Source organism: Giraffa tippelskirchi, chromosome 4 (assembly GCF_054371585.1).
Source record: "Giraffa tippelskirchi isolate mGirTip1 chromosome 4, T2T-mGirTip1v1.2.pri, whole genome shotgun sequence".
NCBI classification, from domain to species: domain Eukaryota; kingdom Metazoa; phylum Chordata; class Mammalia; order Artiodactyla; family Giraffidae; genus Giraffa; species Giraffa tippelskirchi.
In genome coordinates this window covers 100,989,016-101,006,244 of record NC_137278.1, presented here as the reverse complement: position 1 = coordinate 101,006,244, position 17,229 = coordinate 100,989,016, and the positions used below count along the sequence as shown (strand labels likewise).

The window sequence follows — 17,229 nt, the reverse complement described above, 5'->3', positions numbered from 1 at the left end:
ACGAGGATCCCTGCTCTTGTCTGTGACCTTTGCCTTCTCCAGTGAAAAGAATGATGACTGACCCTCAGTATTTACTATCTAACAGCTGTCATTTAAGGTATGTTTAGACATGTTAGCTTGGCAGCAACACACGTCCCCACACAAGTACTGTTAAACCCATTTTATAGACAAGGCTCTGGAGAGGGTGATGCTTGGCCCTCCCTAGTTTGAGGGGGAAACTGACCCACACTGAGGAGTGTCTGGTGCCCCAGCCCATGTTCTTAACCACTCAGCTGCTCCGCCTGCCATGGGTCAGACCCTCATGTGTCTGGCTGCTACTCTGTGGGCAAATGGGGGACCACAGAAAGATGGTGTTTAGGAGCATTTTCATGATTAGATGATAATTTTAAGAAAAGTAGGCTTGGATGCCACCCAAAGGATATGTTAGGATCCTGGGGGTGATGAAAAAAGGAAGACAAGAGAAAGGACAGCCCGTGCATTCTTGCAGGAAAGAGGGACCGGAACTGCTCATTCATTTACATGCTCCATGATGTCACTGTGCCTAGGTTCCCGCAAGTGTGACCACTCCAGACCCTGCCCAGCCCTGGGCTTCTGTGCTTTGATGGCACAAGCGGACCCTGTTTTATTGCATTTTTTTCCCCACAGGCATAAACCCACACTCCTTCTTGCATTTTGTTTTATCACACTTCAAAGACACTGTGTTTTTTACAAATTAAAATTTTTTATTCATTTATTTGGTTGCACTGGGTCTTAGCTGTGGCACAAAGATCTTCAATCTTCGTGGCAGCACGTGGGATCTTTAGTTGTGGCACGCAGGATCTAGTTCCCTGACCAGGGATCAAACCCAGACCCTTTGCATTGGGAGCACAGAGTCTTGGCCACTGAACTGCAAAGGAAGTCCCTGTTTTTTACAAATTGAAGGTTTGTGGCAACCCCGTGGTGGGCAAGTCTGCTGGCACCATTTTCCCAACAGCATTAGACTGTGTCACAGTCCGATAATTCTCACAATATTTCAAACTTTTTCATTATTATTGTTTGTTAGGGTGACCTGTGATTCAGTGTTCTTTGATGTTACTATTATAATATTTTTGAGATGCCACAAACTGTGCCCATGGAAGACAGCAGATTTAATCAATGGATGTTGTGTGTGTTCTGACAGCTCTACCCACTGGCTATTCCTCGGTCTCGTTCCCTCTCCTTGGACCTCTCTCTTCCCTGAGATATATCAATATTGAAATTAAGCCATTAATAACCATGCAATGGCCCCTAAGTGTTCAAGCACAGGGAAGAGTCACACGTCTCTTGCTTTAAATCAAAAGCTAGACATGATTAAACTTAGTGAGGAAGGCACATCAAGACTGAAAGCCAAGACAGGCCAGAAGCCTCTTGGAACAGTTAGCCAAGTTGTGAAAGCAAAGGAAAAATTCTTGAAAGAAACTGAAAGTGCTGCTCCAGGGAACACATGAACGATGAGAAAGCACAACAGCCTTATTGCTGATGTGGAAGCGTCTCAGTGGTCTGGATAGAAAAATCCAACCAGCCACAGCACCCCCTGAAGCCAAAACCGAATTCAGAGCAAGGCCCCAACTCTCTTCAATTCCATGAAGGCTGAGAGGTGACGCAGTTGCAGAAGAAAAGTTTGAAGCTAACCTGAGGCTTTAGGAAAGAAGCCGTCTCTATAACATAAAAGTGCAGAGTGAAGCAGCAGTGTCATGTAGAAGCTACAGCTAATTACACAGAAGATGTAGCTCGGATAATGAATGAAGGTGATTGCCCCAAACAACAGATTTTCAGAGTTGACAAAACAGTCCTGATTGGAAGAAGATGTCATCCAGGACTTTCATAGCCAGAGAACAGAAATCAAGGTCTGGCTTCAAAGCTTCAAGGGACAGACTGATTCTCTTGTTTGGAACTAATGCAATTAGCAGATGACTTTGAGTGGAAACCAGTGTGTTTTTTTTGTTTGTTTTTTTTACCATTCCAAAAGTCCTGGGGCCCTGGAGAATTACCCTAAATCTGCTCTGCCTGTGCTCTATAAATGGAACAACAAAGCCTGGATGACAGCACATCTGTTTATAGCATGGTTTACTGAATATTCTCAGCCCACTGTTGAGGGCTCAGAGAATTAGAGAATTGCTCAGAGAAATAGAGTCCTTTAAAAATAATCCTGCTCATTGACAATGTACCTGATCACCCAAGAGCTCTGACAGAGACGTACGAGATTTATGCTAATTTCTGCCTGCTAACACAATATCATACTGTAGCCCATGGATCAAGGAGTAATTTAGATTTTCAAGTCTTATTACTCAAGAAATATATTCTGTAAACCTGTAGCTGTTGTGGATAGAGATTTCTTTGATGAATCTGAGCAAAGTAAACTGAAAACATTCTTGAAAATATTCACTATTCTATTGATAGATGCCATTAGAACACTTCTAATTCATGGCAAGAGGTCAAAATATCATCATACATAGGAGTTTGAAAGAAGTTGATTCCAAGCATCATGTATGACTTTGAGAGTCAAGGCTTCAGTTGAGGAAGTAACTGCTCCAATACTTTGACCACCTGATTCAAAGAGCCAACTAACTGGAAAAGACCCTGATGCTGGGAAAGATTGAGGGCAGGGTGAGAACAGGGTGGCAGAGGATGAGATGGTTAGATAGCATCACTGACTCAATGGACATGAGTTTGAGCAAACTCTGGGAGATGGTGAGGGACAGACAAGCCTGCCTATGGGGTTGCAAAGAGTTGGAAACAACTTAGCGACTGAACAACAATAGCAAGAGAAACAACTGAAGATATGGTTGGAATTGCAAGGGAACTAGAATAAGAAGTGAAGTCTAAAACTGTGACTGAACTGCTGCAGTTTTAACCTGGCTTTTTTTGAGAGGCAGGGGGTTGCTGCACAGCATGCTTGTGGGATCTTAGTTCCCCAACCGGGGAATAAACTTGGGCCCTCAGCAGTGAAAGCAAGAAGTCTTAACTACTGGACTGCCAGGGAATTCCCTGAACGGCTGCAATTTTATGATGAAATTTTTATGGATGAGGAGATGCTTCTCATAGATGAGGAAAGAAAGTGGTTTCCTGAGATGAAACCTACTCCTGGTACAGATGCTATGAAGACTGTTGACATGACAACAAAGGATTTAGAGTACTACATAAATTTAGTTGATAAAGTGAGTCAATCCTAAAGGAAATCAACCCTCAATATTCATTGGAAGGACTGGTGCTAAAGCTGAATCTCCAATACTTTGGCCACCTGATGCAAACAGCCAACTCATTGGAAAAGACCCTGGTGCTGGGAAAGATTGAAGGCAGGAGGAGAAGGGGACAACAGAGGATGAGATGGCTGGATGGCATCACCGACTCAATGGACATGAGTTTGAGCAAGCTCTGGGAGATGGTGAAGGACGGGGGAGCCTGGTGTGCTGCAGTCCATGAGGTCGCAAAGAGTCAGAACAACAACAGCAATACCACCACCACCAACAACAAACCAGCAGGATTTGAGAGGACTGACTCCATGTTTGAAGGAGCTTCTCCTGTGGCTGAAATGACATCAAAGAGCATCATTTGTTACAGAGAAATCGTTCATGAAAGGAAGAGTCAATCGATGTGGCAAACTTATCATCTTATTTTAAGAATTCGCCATGGCCACCCCAACTTTCATCAACCACCACCCTGATCAGCCAACAGCCACCAACATCAAGGTCAGATCCTCTACCAGCAAAAAGATTACGACTTGAGGAAGGCTCTGATGATGGTTAGCATTTTTTAGCAATAAAGTGTTTTAAAAATTAAGATATGTATGTCATTTTTTTAGACATAATGCTGTTGCACACTTAGACCACAGTGTAACTTTTATATGCACTGGGAAACTAAAAATTCCTGTGACTCACTCTATTGCAGTACTCTGGAGCTGAATCCACAACACCCAGGAGGTGGGCCTGTACTGGGGGAAGGAATGGCCAGGGGCACCCTGAAGGCTGATGGGACACAGTGGGACAAGAAAGGACACAGTGGCTTCCGTGTGTCACCTGGAGCCAGGAGGCAGTGACAGTGCCATGAGTCACAGCAGCTGTAGCTGGGAGGCCATGAGTTCCATTTAGGAATGCCCCCTGGAGGTGATGTGGGCACCTCCCAGGGTGGCCTCTTGGGTGATGGGGAGCAGGGCCTGTAGCCTGGTCATTCGGAGGCAGGGGTGATGCCATGAGAAGGGATGGCCCTCAGCGGGCAGCACCAGGGAGCAGGGCTCCAAGTGCACACTGTTATGTCCATCTCTGTGTTTCTCAGAGTCGACCGAAAAATGACCGTGCATGTGTTCAGCGTGCTCAGTCATGTCCAACTCTTTGTGATCCCTTGGACTATAGTCCACTAGGCTCCTCTGTCCATGGGATTTCCTGGCAAGAATAACTGGAGTGGGTTGCCATTTCCTCCTCCAGGGGATCTTCCCAACCCAAGGATGGAACCCGGGTCTCCTGCGTTGCAGGCAGGTTCTTTACCACTGAGCTACCATGGAAGCCATAAAATGACCGAGGGGCACCAAACACAGGTGTCCACCTATCTCCACTAAGTTTAGACAGCAAACGGAGATGTTCAGAAGGATCTGCCTCATTTTTATTAAAAAAAATTTTTTTTCTTTTTGGCCTCAGCACATGGCATGAGGAACTTCCCTGACCAGGGATCAAACCTGTGCCCCTGCAGTAGAAGCCCAGAGTCTTAACCAGTGGACCACCAGGGAAGTCTCAGTAGGGCCTGCATCATTTTTAAGAGAAAAGGCCCCAGATTTGGAAACACAGAGGCTTCTCTGGTGGATGCTGTTGTTCCCAGCATCCAGACTCTAGAGGGGACCTGGGAAGTAGGCCTGGTTCACCAGAGCCTCTGCAAGTCCGCAGTGGCGTGAGGGGCCAGTCTGAGCATAGAGACCACAGAGTCGCTGCTTCATCCGGCTTCCCAGCCACCCGGCATTGCTGACACTGAGGTTCTTTCAGCTACAAAATCTCTCAGAAAACCGACTCAGCATTCCCTCGCCTTGGCTCTACGTGAATCATCTAAAACCACAATGCGACACAGCTTAGACCTTGCTAAGACCTCAGATAATCAACTTCTCCTGGAGCACAAGAGAAGCCAAGAAAGAAACAGCCACAAAATGCTCTATTCAATATTGCTTCATGGAAAGGTCTTCCTCATTAGTAGAAGCAAACATTTCATTCACGTGGCCCTTGCAGAAACGACCGTGAAACCCCAGATCTAATTGAATTAGGATTTCATGATTATCTTTTAAAGGGCTTGGGTTTTCTATTTCTGTTCTAAATTTTATGGATTTACAACCATAATCACCACCATCACCTCCAAGTAGAGTAAGGCTCTGATCAAAAAAGCTTTCTTTTGTTTGGCTGAGATGGGATGTCAGAGGCCCAAGAGCAAACTGACAGGGGCCTTCTCATGGGTGTGAGAAAGCAGAGCCAGCGTGCGAGTGTGAGTGTGTCTGTGTGTGTGTGTGTGTGGGGGGTGTCCTGCACAGGCCCACCTGCCCTCGCAGCCCTGTAAGGCATTCCATGATGGAGCCCATGCAGGTTCCCGGTCCTGAAAAGTTCTTGTTAAATATGGTGAGAATGCCCCTCTCCTTGGAGCCACAGGAAATTATTTTTATAAAATCTGCAAAGGAGCTTCCCTGGTGGTCCAGTGGTTATTAATCCACCTGCCAAGGCAGGAACAGGTTAGACTCTGGTCGGAGAACTAAGATCCCACATGCTGCGGGGTAGCTAAGCCCATGGGCCACAACAAGAAGCCCACACACTGCAAGGAAGATCCCGTGAGCCACAACTGCTGAGCTGGAGCTCTCCAGCCCCTGCTCCACAATGGGAGAGGCCACCGCAGTGAGCAGCCCAAGCGCTGCGAGGAAGAGCTGTCCCCACTCGTATAAATGAAGCTAACCTTTCTTGGAAAAAGAGAGAGAACAGCACATCATCCAAGTACCCCATGCGTTGTGAAGTCAACCTGTGTATGTGTAGGATTTACAGTCTTCCGTCATATCCACGGCAGACTGTTTTCCGAAGCCCAGTGGACACCAAAATCTGCAGATGCTCAAGTCCCTTACACTTGGCTCTCTTTATCTGCGGGTTCTGCCTCCACCCACACAGAAGGCCAGCTGCATTTGCTAGAGGTGATTATAGACCTTGGGAGCACGTGAGGGCTCGCTGGAGATGAGCACATGCTGCCCTCTCCCCAACAAGAGGGTTCTGGTCCCGGACGTCTGTGCGTGTCACCCTCTGCCCCCACCCACCTGGAAGCGGCCCCGCCCCAATGGCCGTGTGTCCCCAGGTCTTTGCCGGGTGCCCCAAGATGGAGAGCAACTGACTCACAGTTCATCCAGGCAATCCTCGGGCTGCTTCAGCCGGTGGCCGTGGAGAAGATAGTCATATATCTCGTGGTTCTGGACTCCAGGATAGGGGGTCATTCCTCGTGTGGCTATTTCCCACATGGTCACGCCAAATGCCCACTGAGGACAAAGTGACAGCGTGAGGACTCAAGTCTTTCCAGAAAGGCTGAATGGACTTTTTCATTGGGAAAGGTCATTTCCTCAGAGCCCTGGCAACAGTGCACAGAGCTGACAATTATGTTAGAGACACACTGCTCTCCCAAGACGGCAATAGCATGGGGCTGGAACGTCACAGTTCCCATGTTTACTAAAGTTGTTTGGGAAATGAGACACAGGCAATCTATCCTTCTGTCACCTCACTGCCCTGTGTAATGTTCTGTTCCTACTGTTGTCGGCAAGTGCTTTCTTTTCCTGCGTGTGGGCTGTCATGTCCAACTCTTTGTGACCCCATGGACTGTAGCCCACAAGGCTCCTCTGCCCATGGGATTCTCCAGTCAAGGATACTGGAGTGGGTTGCCATTTCCTCCTCCAGGGGATCTTCCCGGCCTCAGGATCAAACCCACATTTCCTGCATTGGCAGGCGGGTTCTTTACCACTGAGCCACCTGGGAAGCCCTGTTTTCTTTTCCCAAATCTCTGGTTAAGATATCTGTCATTACACAGCACCTTTTATACAGTGTCTTGGTTCCAAACAGCCATTGGATGAATTGATTTAATTTAATGTGAATTTGAATGATCTTAGTTGCGGGTGATAAGTCACTATATTGTAGCAGAGGAAAGTGGGGATAAATGAAGGGCCTTTGCAGTCAGGCTACTTCACCAGAATCTAGTATCCACCTAGATTTAAAGCATCAAGCAATAAATAAAAGAGAAGGGTGAGCCTGCCCCAATCCTCAGTTGATCAAAGAGTAAGTTGTCTTGTGGCACCAGCTGAGGTCATTTCTTTCAACTCGCCTTCATCTTTGCAATGCAAGAGCCCGAATCAAAGCTCTGAACATACCACGTCACTTTTACTGGTGTAGACTCTGTCTGCGAGACTCTCTATGGCGATCCATTTCACAGGCATCTTCGCGATGCGGCCCTGGCGGTAGTAATCACCGCTGTAGATCTTCTTAGAGAGGCCAAAGTCCGCCACGCAGACAGTCATGTCATCTCGCAACCTACAGAGAGAGACAGAGTGAGTTCACATCCTCAGTGACATCAGAGGCAAAGCCTAAAATCCCAGGTCTGCACCCAATGCAGCTGAAAACATTCAGGATAAGCACAAAAAGTGGGTTTCCCAGTGGATCAGCAGTAAAGTATCTGCCTGCAATGCAGGAGACACAAGTTCTATCAAGAAGACTCCTTGGAGGAGGAAATGGCAACCCCCTCCAGTATTCTTGCCTGGGAAATCCCATGGACAGAGAAGCCTGGTGGGCTACAGTCTATGGGGTCACAAGGAGTCGGGCATGACTGAGCGACTAAACAACAACAATGGCTACTGAAGCCGATTGAAGAGAGGGGAAGCTGACGTTCAAAGTTCTCATATAAGCCCTTATCTCTTCGCTGCAGAAGGAAAGTTTTGGTGTAGTCAGGACAAAACTGCTTCACAAGGCAGCAGGGTGAAAACTCAGGGACAGAACTGTTATGCTTTTCATGACTGTCTTCATGATTGCTGTTTAATCACCAAGTCGTGCCTGACTCTTTGTGACTCCATGGACTGTAGCCTGCCAGTCTCCTCTGTCCATGGGATTTCTCAGGCATGATGAGTTGACTTATATGTAATTCTGGATTCAAAAAACCTGACAGCAGTCGGGGAGGGTCCCAAAGTCACAGCTAGGACTCCGAGCTGCATGAGAGTGTGAAAATAAAAAAAGTAGTCATATATATACACTACACACTCTACGATATAAAAAGACAGATAACTAATAAGGACCTACTGCATAGCATAGGGAACTCGACTCAATACTCTGTCATGACCTATATGGGAAAATAATGTAAAAAGAGTGGATATATAAGTGTCTGTACAACTGATTCACTTTGCTGTATACCTGAGACTAAAACAACATTGTAACTCAACCAGACTCCAATTGAAAAAAAAAAAAAAAAAAGCCACAGGGGAAAGTTTTGGAAGTCAACCAAACTCTTGGAGGCAGAGACAGGGAAAACCCTCACGCAAAAAACCCAGTCATATCTCAGGGTGGTAGAAATTCCGTCTCCAGAGCCAGCCACGCCATCGCTCTCCCAAATCTAGCCCTCCTCTTTATTTTAACAGCAACATGCCACCAGCCACTCCCACAAATATCTACCACCATGAGGTCCCAACCGCCTCCAGGATGGGGCAGGACTCTTACATGCAGTTTCGAGCAGCTAAATCTCGGTGAAGAAAGTTCCTGTTGCTCAGATACTCCATTCCCTGGGCAATGTCCACCATGAACTTCAACAGTGTCTGCAGAGGGATATGCTAGGGGGTGGAAGACATGAAGAGAGAGATTGTTATTAATATTTGGTTGCGCTGTGCAGCTTGAAGCTAGTTGCTCAGTTGTGTCTGACTCTTTGAGACCCCATGGACTGTAGCCCACCAAGCTTCATTCATGGGATTTTCCAGGCAAGAATACTGGAATGGGTTGCCATTTCCTTCTCCAGAGGATCTTCTTGACCCAGGAACTGAACCCAGGTCTCCTGCATTGCATGCAGATTCTTTACCACCTGAGCCACCAGGGAAGCCCTGTGCAGCTTAATTCCCCAACAGGATTGAACCCACGGGCTTCCCTGTGGCTCAGATGGTAAAGGATCAGCCTGCAATGTAGGAGACCCAGGTTCAATTTCTGGGTTGGGAAGATCCCCTGGAAAAGGGAATGGCTACCCACTCCAGTATTCTTGCCTGGGGAATTCTGTGGACAGAGGAGCCTTGTAGGCTACAGTCCATGGGGTCACAAAGAGTCAGACACAACTGATTGACTAACACAGAGATTGAACACAGGCCATAGTAGTGAAAGTGCCAAGTCCTAACTGCTGGAATTCCTGAGAGATTATTTTTTTAAAAGGAAACCAATTTATTTCCCTTTGAGGGGGGAAATGATGGCTTTATTTCTTAGAAGTGTGGCCATGAAACAGAAATTTCCACACCACTAACGTCGGTGGCTCAGTGGTACAGAATTTGCCTGCTAATGCATGAGATGCAGGATACGAGGGTTTGATCCCCGGGTCAGGAAGATCCTCTGGAGGAGGGCATGGCAACCCACTCCAGTATTCTTGCCTGGAGAATCCCATGGACAGAGAAGCCTGGCGTGCTACAGCCAATGGGGTCACAAAGAGTCAGACAGGACTTAAGAGACTGAGCATGCATGCAACCTCACAAATGAGGCTTTTAAAAAGGATGAAAACACACAAACAAAACCAACAAATTCTAAAACTTCTTGCAAATATCTTATTTTATTGTTTCTTTAGAAGTACTGACAGAGAGTAATAGTCTTTTCACAAGTCATAAGGCCAAATGGGATCCTTGTGTCCTTCTGAGCGGCAGTGGGACCAAGAGGGGAAAGCAGGGGAGGTCTGGTTTCAGTGGGGGAGGGTGTGGGGGGAAGGTCTAGGGTTTGGATGGCAAAAAGCTCTTTGAGAAGTAGCTGTTTCCAATTATGCACCCACATCTGCTATCATTTCACTTTAAAATGTTTTGAAAGGTACTTTTCTTCTTCTGGACAGAAAGTAGTATAGTCTTTACTCCTTATCATGGGACCAAAGAACCACAAGTAAGGATTTAGGAATTTTCATTTTTGTTTCTCTAGGGGGCCTTTCTTTAAGTTTGAACAGTCTAGTGTGTATTTTTTTTTTCCCTAGGTTGTAAAAATCAAACCAGACTGTGTGTTAGAAAATAGACCATGTTGGGATTGATTACGAGGGTGATGATTCAGGAAGACTTCTATGTAGTAATCCAAGGTTTTAGTGCAACTGGAGCCCTAAAGAGAAGGGTTCACAAGTTCCTAGAACTCACACATGAGTCTATCCTTGATACATTCTCCTCCAAGGTGTTGGACTGTCACGGCTTACTCTCTATGGCACTTGAGTCTTCTAAAGTGGTACTGATGAAGACACTGAATTTCTTTAAAAACTTGTTTATTTTGGCTGTGCCAGGTCTTAGTCATGGCACTTGGGATCTTTAGTTGTGGCATGTAGGACCTAGTTCCCCGATGACGGATCGAACCTAGGCCCCCTGAACTGGGAGTGTGAAGTCTTAGCCACAGGACCACCAGGAAAATCCCAAGACACTGAATTTTTAATGATTTATATTTCCCAACTAAGACACACATCAACCACAGACTGTATAACAAAATGCTTTAATTATCCTTTACCCTTAAAGAAAATGTAAGCAAATCAGGCATGAAACCTTATGCCTCTATTTGGTATATTTGGGGCATTTGGTTTTCTACATTCTAATTTCTAGGAAAGGATTTGGGTGCTAAGAAATATCAAATCTGCTGACATTTGTGAAAGGATAATGAATATCAGGTGCTATTGATTTGTGTCATTTTTTTCCCAAGCACAACTACATTATTCCTGCAGACTGTGACCAAAGGTCATGTAAAAGATAACTGTGTGGCAAAACTAGTAAATGAGTTCAATAAGGTCGCAGGATACTAGGTTGACATACAAAACTCAATTGCATTTCTAGGCCCTAAGCAATGAACTGTCCAAAAATGAAATTAAGAAAACATCTACAAAAGAATTAACAACAAAATACTTAGGAATAAATTTAACAAAAGAAGTGCAAAACTTGTACTCTGACAAGCATAAAACAAAAGAATTAAATTAGTTCTAAATTAATAGAGAAGTGTCCAGTGTCCATGGGTCAGAAGACCAGGGGTGCTACTCACACAAAGAACAGTGTGGCACCCAGCCCTACTGAAAAAGCACATTCACATGCCTGAGACCACTCTAGGAGGAACAGAAGGTATTTATTCCCAAGGACCTGACTGATAAGGCAGCAGGGATTTGAATAAAAGCTTGATTTTCTAGTTTGCCTATGAAGCATTTTGTGACTTCCAGCTTTACCTATGGCTATAAGGTAGCAAAATACAAAAATATACTCCTTTTAAATTTTTATAAAAACCTGGGGGTTTTCATCATTGGAAATATACTTGTATTTTTTCAAATAGAAATGATTCATTAGCAAGTAAAATGCTGTGTACTTGTTTCCTTACTTGTTATTTTTTCAAACTTTTTATGTCATATTTGTTTCTTTACTTATTTTGTTCAAAAAAACATAAGATGACCACAGTATTTTTGCCAGACACAGACAAACTGATTCTAGAATTTACATGGAAGGGCAACAAAACTAGAATAGTGAAAACAATTCTGAAAAAGTACGATAAATTTGGAGGAATCACATTACCCGATACTAAGACAATAAAACTACAGTAATATTGATGATGTGGTAAGGGCAGAGGATGGCCCATAGCTTGATGGAACAGAACCGGGAACTCAGAAACAGAACCACGCGTGTACACACAGTTGATTTTTGACAAAGGTGCAAAAGCAATGAATGGATGAAGGATAGGCTTTTCACAAATGATGCTGGTCATCTATAAACAAAATAGCAACAGAGTAAATTTTACCCCATTAATGAAAAATGGCTCATAGACTTAAACATAACATGTAAACAAATTTTTAGAAGTTAAACATAACATGTAAACAAATTTTTACAAGAAAACATAGAAGAAAATCTCTTATACCTAGGGTTAGGCAAAGAGTCCTTAGATATAACAGCAAAAGTATGATCCATTAAAATAAAAAACTGATGGGACTTCCCTGGTGGTACAATGTTTGAGAATCTGCATGCCAATACAGGAGACAAGGGTTTGATCCCTGATCTTGGAAGATTCAAGGGAGCGACTAAAGCCTGTGTGCCACAACTACTGAAGCCCAGGTGTTCAGGGCCCATAAGACACAACTACTGAGACCACTACAACCAGGTGCTCTATCCTCAAGCCTGTGCTCAACAGCAAGAGAAACCACCACAATAAGAAGCTCATGGACCACAAGGAAGAGTGGCTCCAACCCACCGAAACTGGAGAAAGGCTGAACACAGCAACGAAGACCTCACGCAACCAGAAATAAATACATAAATTGTAAAAGCCAAAACAGGTATGAGCATGGGCCCACCACGGGAGCCAGAAAAAGGAAGGAACTCTTTCCCTTTTAGGTCCTTTCCACCATCCCTCGAAAGAACAGAACAAAACCAAGACAAAGAAAATTAAAAAATCTCCTGGTGTTTCCATAACACTGGCATATACTACCAACAGGGGCAGCAAGATACAGGAGAGAAGGCTCCAGAAAATGTTCTCCCTAAACTGGTCTCAGGTTTTATGTTTCTTTTTTTTTTAAGATTTATTTTATTTTTTAAAATAATTGTATTTTATATATTTATTTGGCTGTGCCGTGTCTTAGTTGTAGCAGTTGGAGTCTTTGATGTTTTGTAGCAGCACATGGGATCTTTAGTTGAAACAGGTGGGATCTAGTTCCCTGACCAGGGATGGAACCCAGGCCACCTGCCCTGAAGAGTGCAGAGTCTTAACCACTGGACCACCAAGGGAGTCCCTGTTTACTTTATTTTTGACTTTGCTGGGTCTTTGTGGCTGCACGGGCTTTTCTCTGGTTACAGTGAGCGGGCACTACTCTTGGTTGTGTTGCTGGGGCTTCTCATCATAGTGGCTTCTCTTGTTGGGAGCACGGGCTATAGGTGCACAGACTTCAGTAGTTGTGGCTCCCAGGCTATAGGGTACAGGCTCAGAAGATGTGGAGCATTGACTTAGTTGCTCCGTGGCATATGGGATCTTCCTGGACCAGGGATGGAACACGTGTCCTCTGCACTGCCAGGTGGATTCTCAACCACTAGACCACCAGAGAAGCCCAGGTTTTGTGGTTTTTCCAGCTGTCTCAATAAACGTTAGGTAAGTGGCTGTTCCTCCAGGTTCATGTCTCTCGTGGGAAGAGGACCTTTCCCGTGAAGCGCTCCCAAGCACCGTGTGGCTACGACTCTCTCATCAGGACTCCTTCCACCACCCGTGACTGGTGGGCAAGCTGCTTCAGTCTAAGGGCCTGTTTCTGTTTGGTTTCTCTGTGCTGTGGGGCTTCGGGCAAGGTTTTCCCTGTGGGGTCTCAGGGGTGCCCCTCTCTCAGGGGCACTGTGGAAGGTAGGCAGGCAGGCCCACCAATTCCTAACATGCTTTCAGATTATGAGGACAGAGGGGCTCAGGACAAATAGAAAGATGGATGTAACCAATTCCCCCTCTGGTTCTCTGAAAAACAACTCAGTGCAGCTGGGAACTGAGATGGCTCCAACATCTCAGGATTTCATAGTAAGCAATTTAAAACAGGAGACTTCGAAGCAAAGAGGCCACTCTGATAGCAAGAGGGGCCCACTCAGCTCCACTCCCAGCTGGTTTCTCCCCCACATAAGATGAGAATAATGAAACCTATGGGCAGGCCTGCTGTGATGACGGACACCCTACATCAACCCCCAGGGCCCACAGTGAGCACTGGACAAAGGCCAGCGTCCCTTCCTTCCCTCCTTCATTTTCTAGGTTAGACGCTGAGGTTGTCCTGGCTCTGTCACGGGAGCCCCGAGTACTGTTCAGGCCATGGGGTGATGAATTACCTTTGGTCCTGTCTCCAGTCGGGAATAGAGGAGGTAGGTGTGCAGATCCCCGTATTTCATGAAGGGTAAAATCACCATGGGCCTAGGAATGCCCTGAGGGCTCATTTCTATACATACGCCTGAAATTAAAACCAGAGAGTAAGTTACAAAGAGCCCTTGTTACCAGTGACCAGAACAAGTGCTGCAGGAGTGCTGGGTAATTGAAACCATGTGCTCTCAAGTTAACAGTTAAAAAAACAAAACAAAACACTCATAACTCACACACTTTGTGTTCTAGAATATGGAACACACACTGGGGTCCACTTCTTGGTATTTTTTTTTCTTTCAGACTAGTGCCAATCTTTGCATGAAAGTTTTCAAAAAATTAATCAATACCAAGTACAGCCATGGAGAAGGATACGGCAACCCATTCCAGCATTCTTGCCTGAGAAATCCCATGGACAGAGGAACCTGGTGAGCTCCAGTCCATGGGGTCGCAAAAGAGTCAGATACGACTTAGTGACTAAACTAAGAAAAACAAGTATAGCCATAGAAACTCATGGCGTTTTTGTTATACTGAGTCAAACTGAGGGGGAGGTGACCACAGTAGAATTCGAGGGCAAACTAGTTTCTGCTGCTGCTGCTGCTGCTAAGTCGCTTCAGTCATGTCTGACTCTGTGCAACCCCATAGACGGCAGCCCACCAGGCTCCGCCATCCCTGGGATTCTCCAGGCAAGAATACTGGAGTGGGTTGCCATTTCCTTCTCCAGTGCATGAAAGGGAAAAGTGAAAGTGAAGTCGCTCAGTCGTGTCCGACTCTCAGCAACCCCATGGACTGTAGCCTACCAGGCTCCTCCATCCATAGGATTTTCCAGGCAAGAGTACTGGAGTGGGGTGCCATTGCCTTCTCTGAAACTAGTTTCAGACAATGGTTAAATAATTAATCACATTAAGTCCCCTGCAACCAAATACTTAAAACTATTGGAAGAATTAATTCTGAGGGCCCATAGGTGAAATCCATGTCTCTAAATGTTAACAGTTATACACAGAAAAAGCTCCACATCATTCGTCACAGATGCTAGAATCAGAGTCTGTCTGTCACCTGAGATCAGGCTTGCAAAGCTCTTGCACATGGTAGTACAATGACTAAGCACCATTGTCCTCAGACTCTGCTGAAGTCAATAACTACAAATGAGCAACAGTAGTTTCTTTGACACAACACTGTCTCCAAACATTAGTTTTCCCATCTCTCTGGCAGTGTCCATCATAATAAACATTGAAAATTCCCCAAAGAATATAGCATTTATCAAGTCAAAGGACAGCAAAAAAAGAAAAAGCAGAATATTCAATTATTTTTAGGTTGCTCTCCTCTCTTGGAAGATCATCACACACCAACCACTTGAGACCTGCTCTCCATCGAGTATTTCTTAGTAAATAGTGTCACAAAACCAAATTCTCATTGTTCAATCACTGACTCAAATAAACTGAATCAAATCCCATGAAACTGCCAACATACATCCCAAGAAATTAAGATGTTAAAAAAAATTTTAATATATTTTCAAGTACTGATTTCTTGGGGTGTGCTGTGCTTAGTTGCTCTGTCATGTCTGACTCTTTGTGACCACATGGACCGTAGCCCGCCAGGCTTCTCTGTCCATGGGATTCTCCAGGCTAGAATACTGGAGTGGGTTGTCATGCCCTCCTCCAGAGGACCTTCCCAACCCAGGATTGAATCCAGGTCTCTCTCATTGCAGGCAATTCCTTACGTCTGAGCCACCAGGGAAGCCAGATTTCTTGGGATCTATATTGACAATTTCATGGGACTTGATTCAATTGATTTAAAAATTGTTTCTCAGGACTTTCCTGGTGGTCCAGTGGTTAGTACTCCTAGCTTACACTGCAGGGGGCAAATTAAATCCCTGAGGGGAACTAAGATCCTGTATGTCACTTGGTGGGGCCAAAAAGTTTTAAGTAAAATTGTTTCTCAGAGATGATCTACGGAATTTGTCTAATTTACAGCTTTACCTTACTAGCATTTGATTCATGTGCAGCCTGAAATCGAGACAAATTATAGCATAACCAGCTTTCATGTCTTATAAGTTGGGTGGTAGTGGTGGTTTAATGGCTATGTCGTGTTCGACTCTTTTTCGACCCCATGGACTGTAGCCCGCCAGGCTCCTCTGTCCATGGAATTCTTCAGGCAAGAATAATAGAGTGGGAGAATACTGGAGGAGCCATTTCCTTCTCCAGGGGATCTTCCCGACCCAGAGAGTGAACCCAGATCTCCTGAATTGCAGGCAGATTCTTTACCGACTGAGCCATAAGGGAAGCCCTGTAAGTGGCAGGGGAGAAGGGGTGGGTGGGGCGGGAGGGGTGTAACTGAGGCTATTTTAATCCATAGCAACTTAGAATTCTGTGGACACTAAACATTCCTGAGTTTACTGGTGTCCAGGAAATTCAGGCCTATTTTTATAACCAGCTTCAGAAAAATGCAACCATAAAAAGTCTTTTGGGAGAAAAACCCAACTCTTTTTTTTTTTTTGCAAGATATTAGTTCCCCAACCAGGGATTGAACCCAGGCCTCCTGCAGAGGAAGTGCTGAGTCCTAACCACTTAACTGCCAGGGAATTCGCAAAAACCCCATGTTATAAAGTACTCTGGGGTTATACAAAGCATAACGTTTATCTGCCCCAGAGACTTTTGCTTTGGCCCAGAGTGTATCAGCCAAGGCCCCCCGGCCACCCAATCCTGTATTTCCCTGAGTACCTAGGAGCCGAATGACGTTTGGATGGTTGAAGTCTTTCATGCACGCGGCCTCACTGAGAAATTCCTCAATCTCTCGCTGCGAAAAGTTGTCCACTAAAAGAAAAGACAGAAAAGGTTAGCCATGAGTTATTACTCAGAGAAGGGGAAAGAGGAATAGCAATTTTATTCTTTAAAAGTAAAATCAGGAAAAGGCAAAATGATAGCGACAGTAAGAGTGGTTGCCAGGGACTGGTTGGGGGAGGGATGAATAGGTTGTGTATGTGGATTTTAAGGAGGTGAAACTTCTGTGTGACTCTGGAATGGTGCACGTGGGACATAATGCATTTGTCAAAACCTACAGAACATATGACACAAGTTGAACCCTAATGTAACCTATTGTTGTCGTTTACTCGCTAAGTTGTGTCCGACTCTTCATGACCCTGTTGGACTGTAGTCCACCAGGCTCTTCTGTCCATGGGATTTCCCAGGCA

At 45.2% G+C, this 17,229-nt stretch overlaps 1 protein-coding gene and 1 long non-coding RNA gene across 5 annotated transcripts in view; one reads left to right on the top strand and one right to left on the bottom strand.

Moving 5' to 3' along the window:
- LOC145503985 (uncharacterized) overlaps positions 1-3,794 on the top strand; it is a 38,299-nt gene extending 34,505 nt beyond the window's left edge. Inside the window, exon 3 of the long non-coding RNA XR_014051977.1 lies at positions 1,160-3,794. This is a non-coding gene — a long non-coding RNA (uncharacterized LOC145503985). The remainder of the gene's footprint in view (positions 1-1,159) is intronic.
- Positions 1-17,229, bottom strand: part of MERTK (MER proto-oncogene, tyrosine kinase) — a 139,217-nt gene that overhangs the window by 1,411 nt on the left and 120,577 nt on the right. For 2 of the 4 annotated variants that reach the window (XM_081484885.1, XM_081484882.1), the window contains 5 exons: positions 16,760-16,852; positions 14,015-14,133; positions 8,712-8,821; positions 7,379-7,538; positions 6,363-6,499 (listed from right to left, as the gene is read on the bottom strand). In XM_081484885.1, coding sequence (XP_081341011.1) covers positions 6,363-6,499; positions 7,379-7,538; positions 8,712-8,821; positions 14,015-14,133; positions 16,760-16,852 — 619 coding nt within the window. Of the gene's footprint in view, positions 1-701; positions 3,546-6,362; positions 6,500-7,378; positions 7,539-8,711; positions 8,822-10,678; positions 11,940-14,014; positions 14,134-16,759; positions 16,853-17,229 lie in introns of those variants that run through there. The other 2 variants (XM_081484884.1, XM_081484886.1) reach the window with 2 other exon arrangements.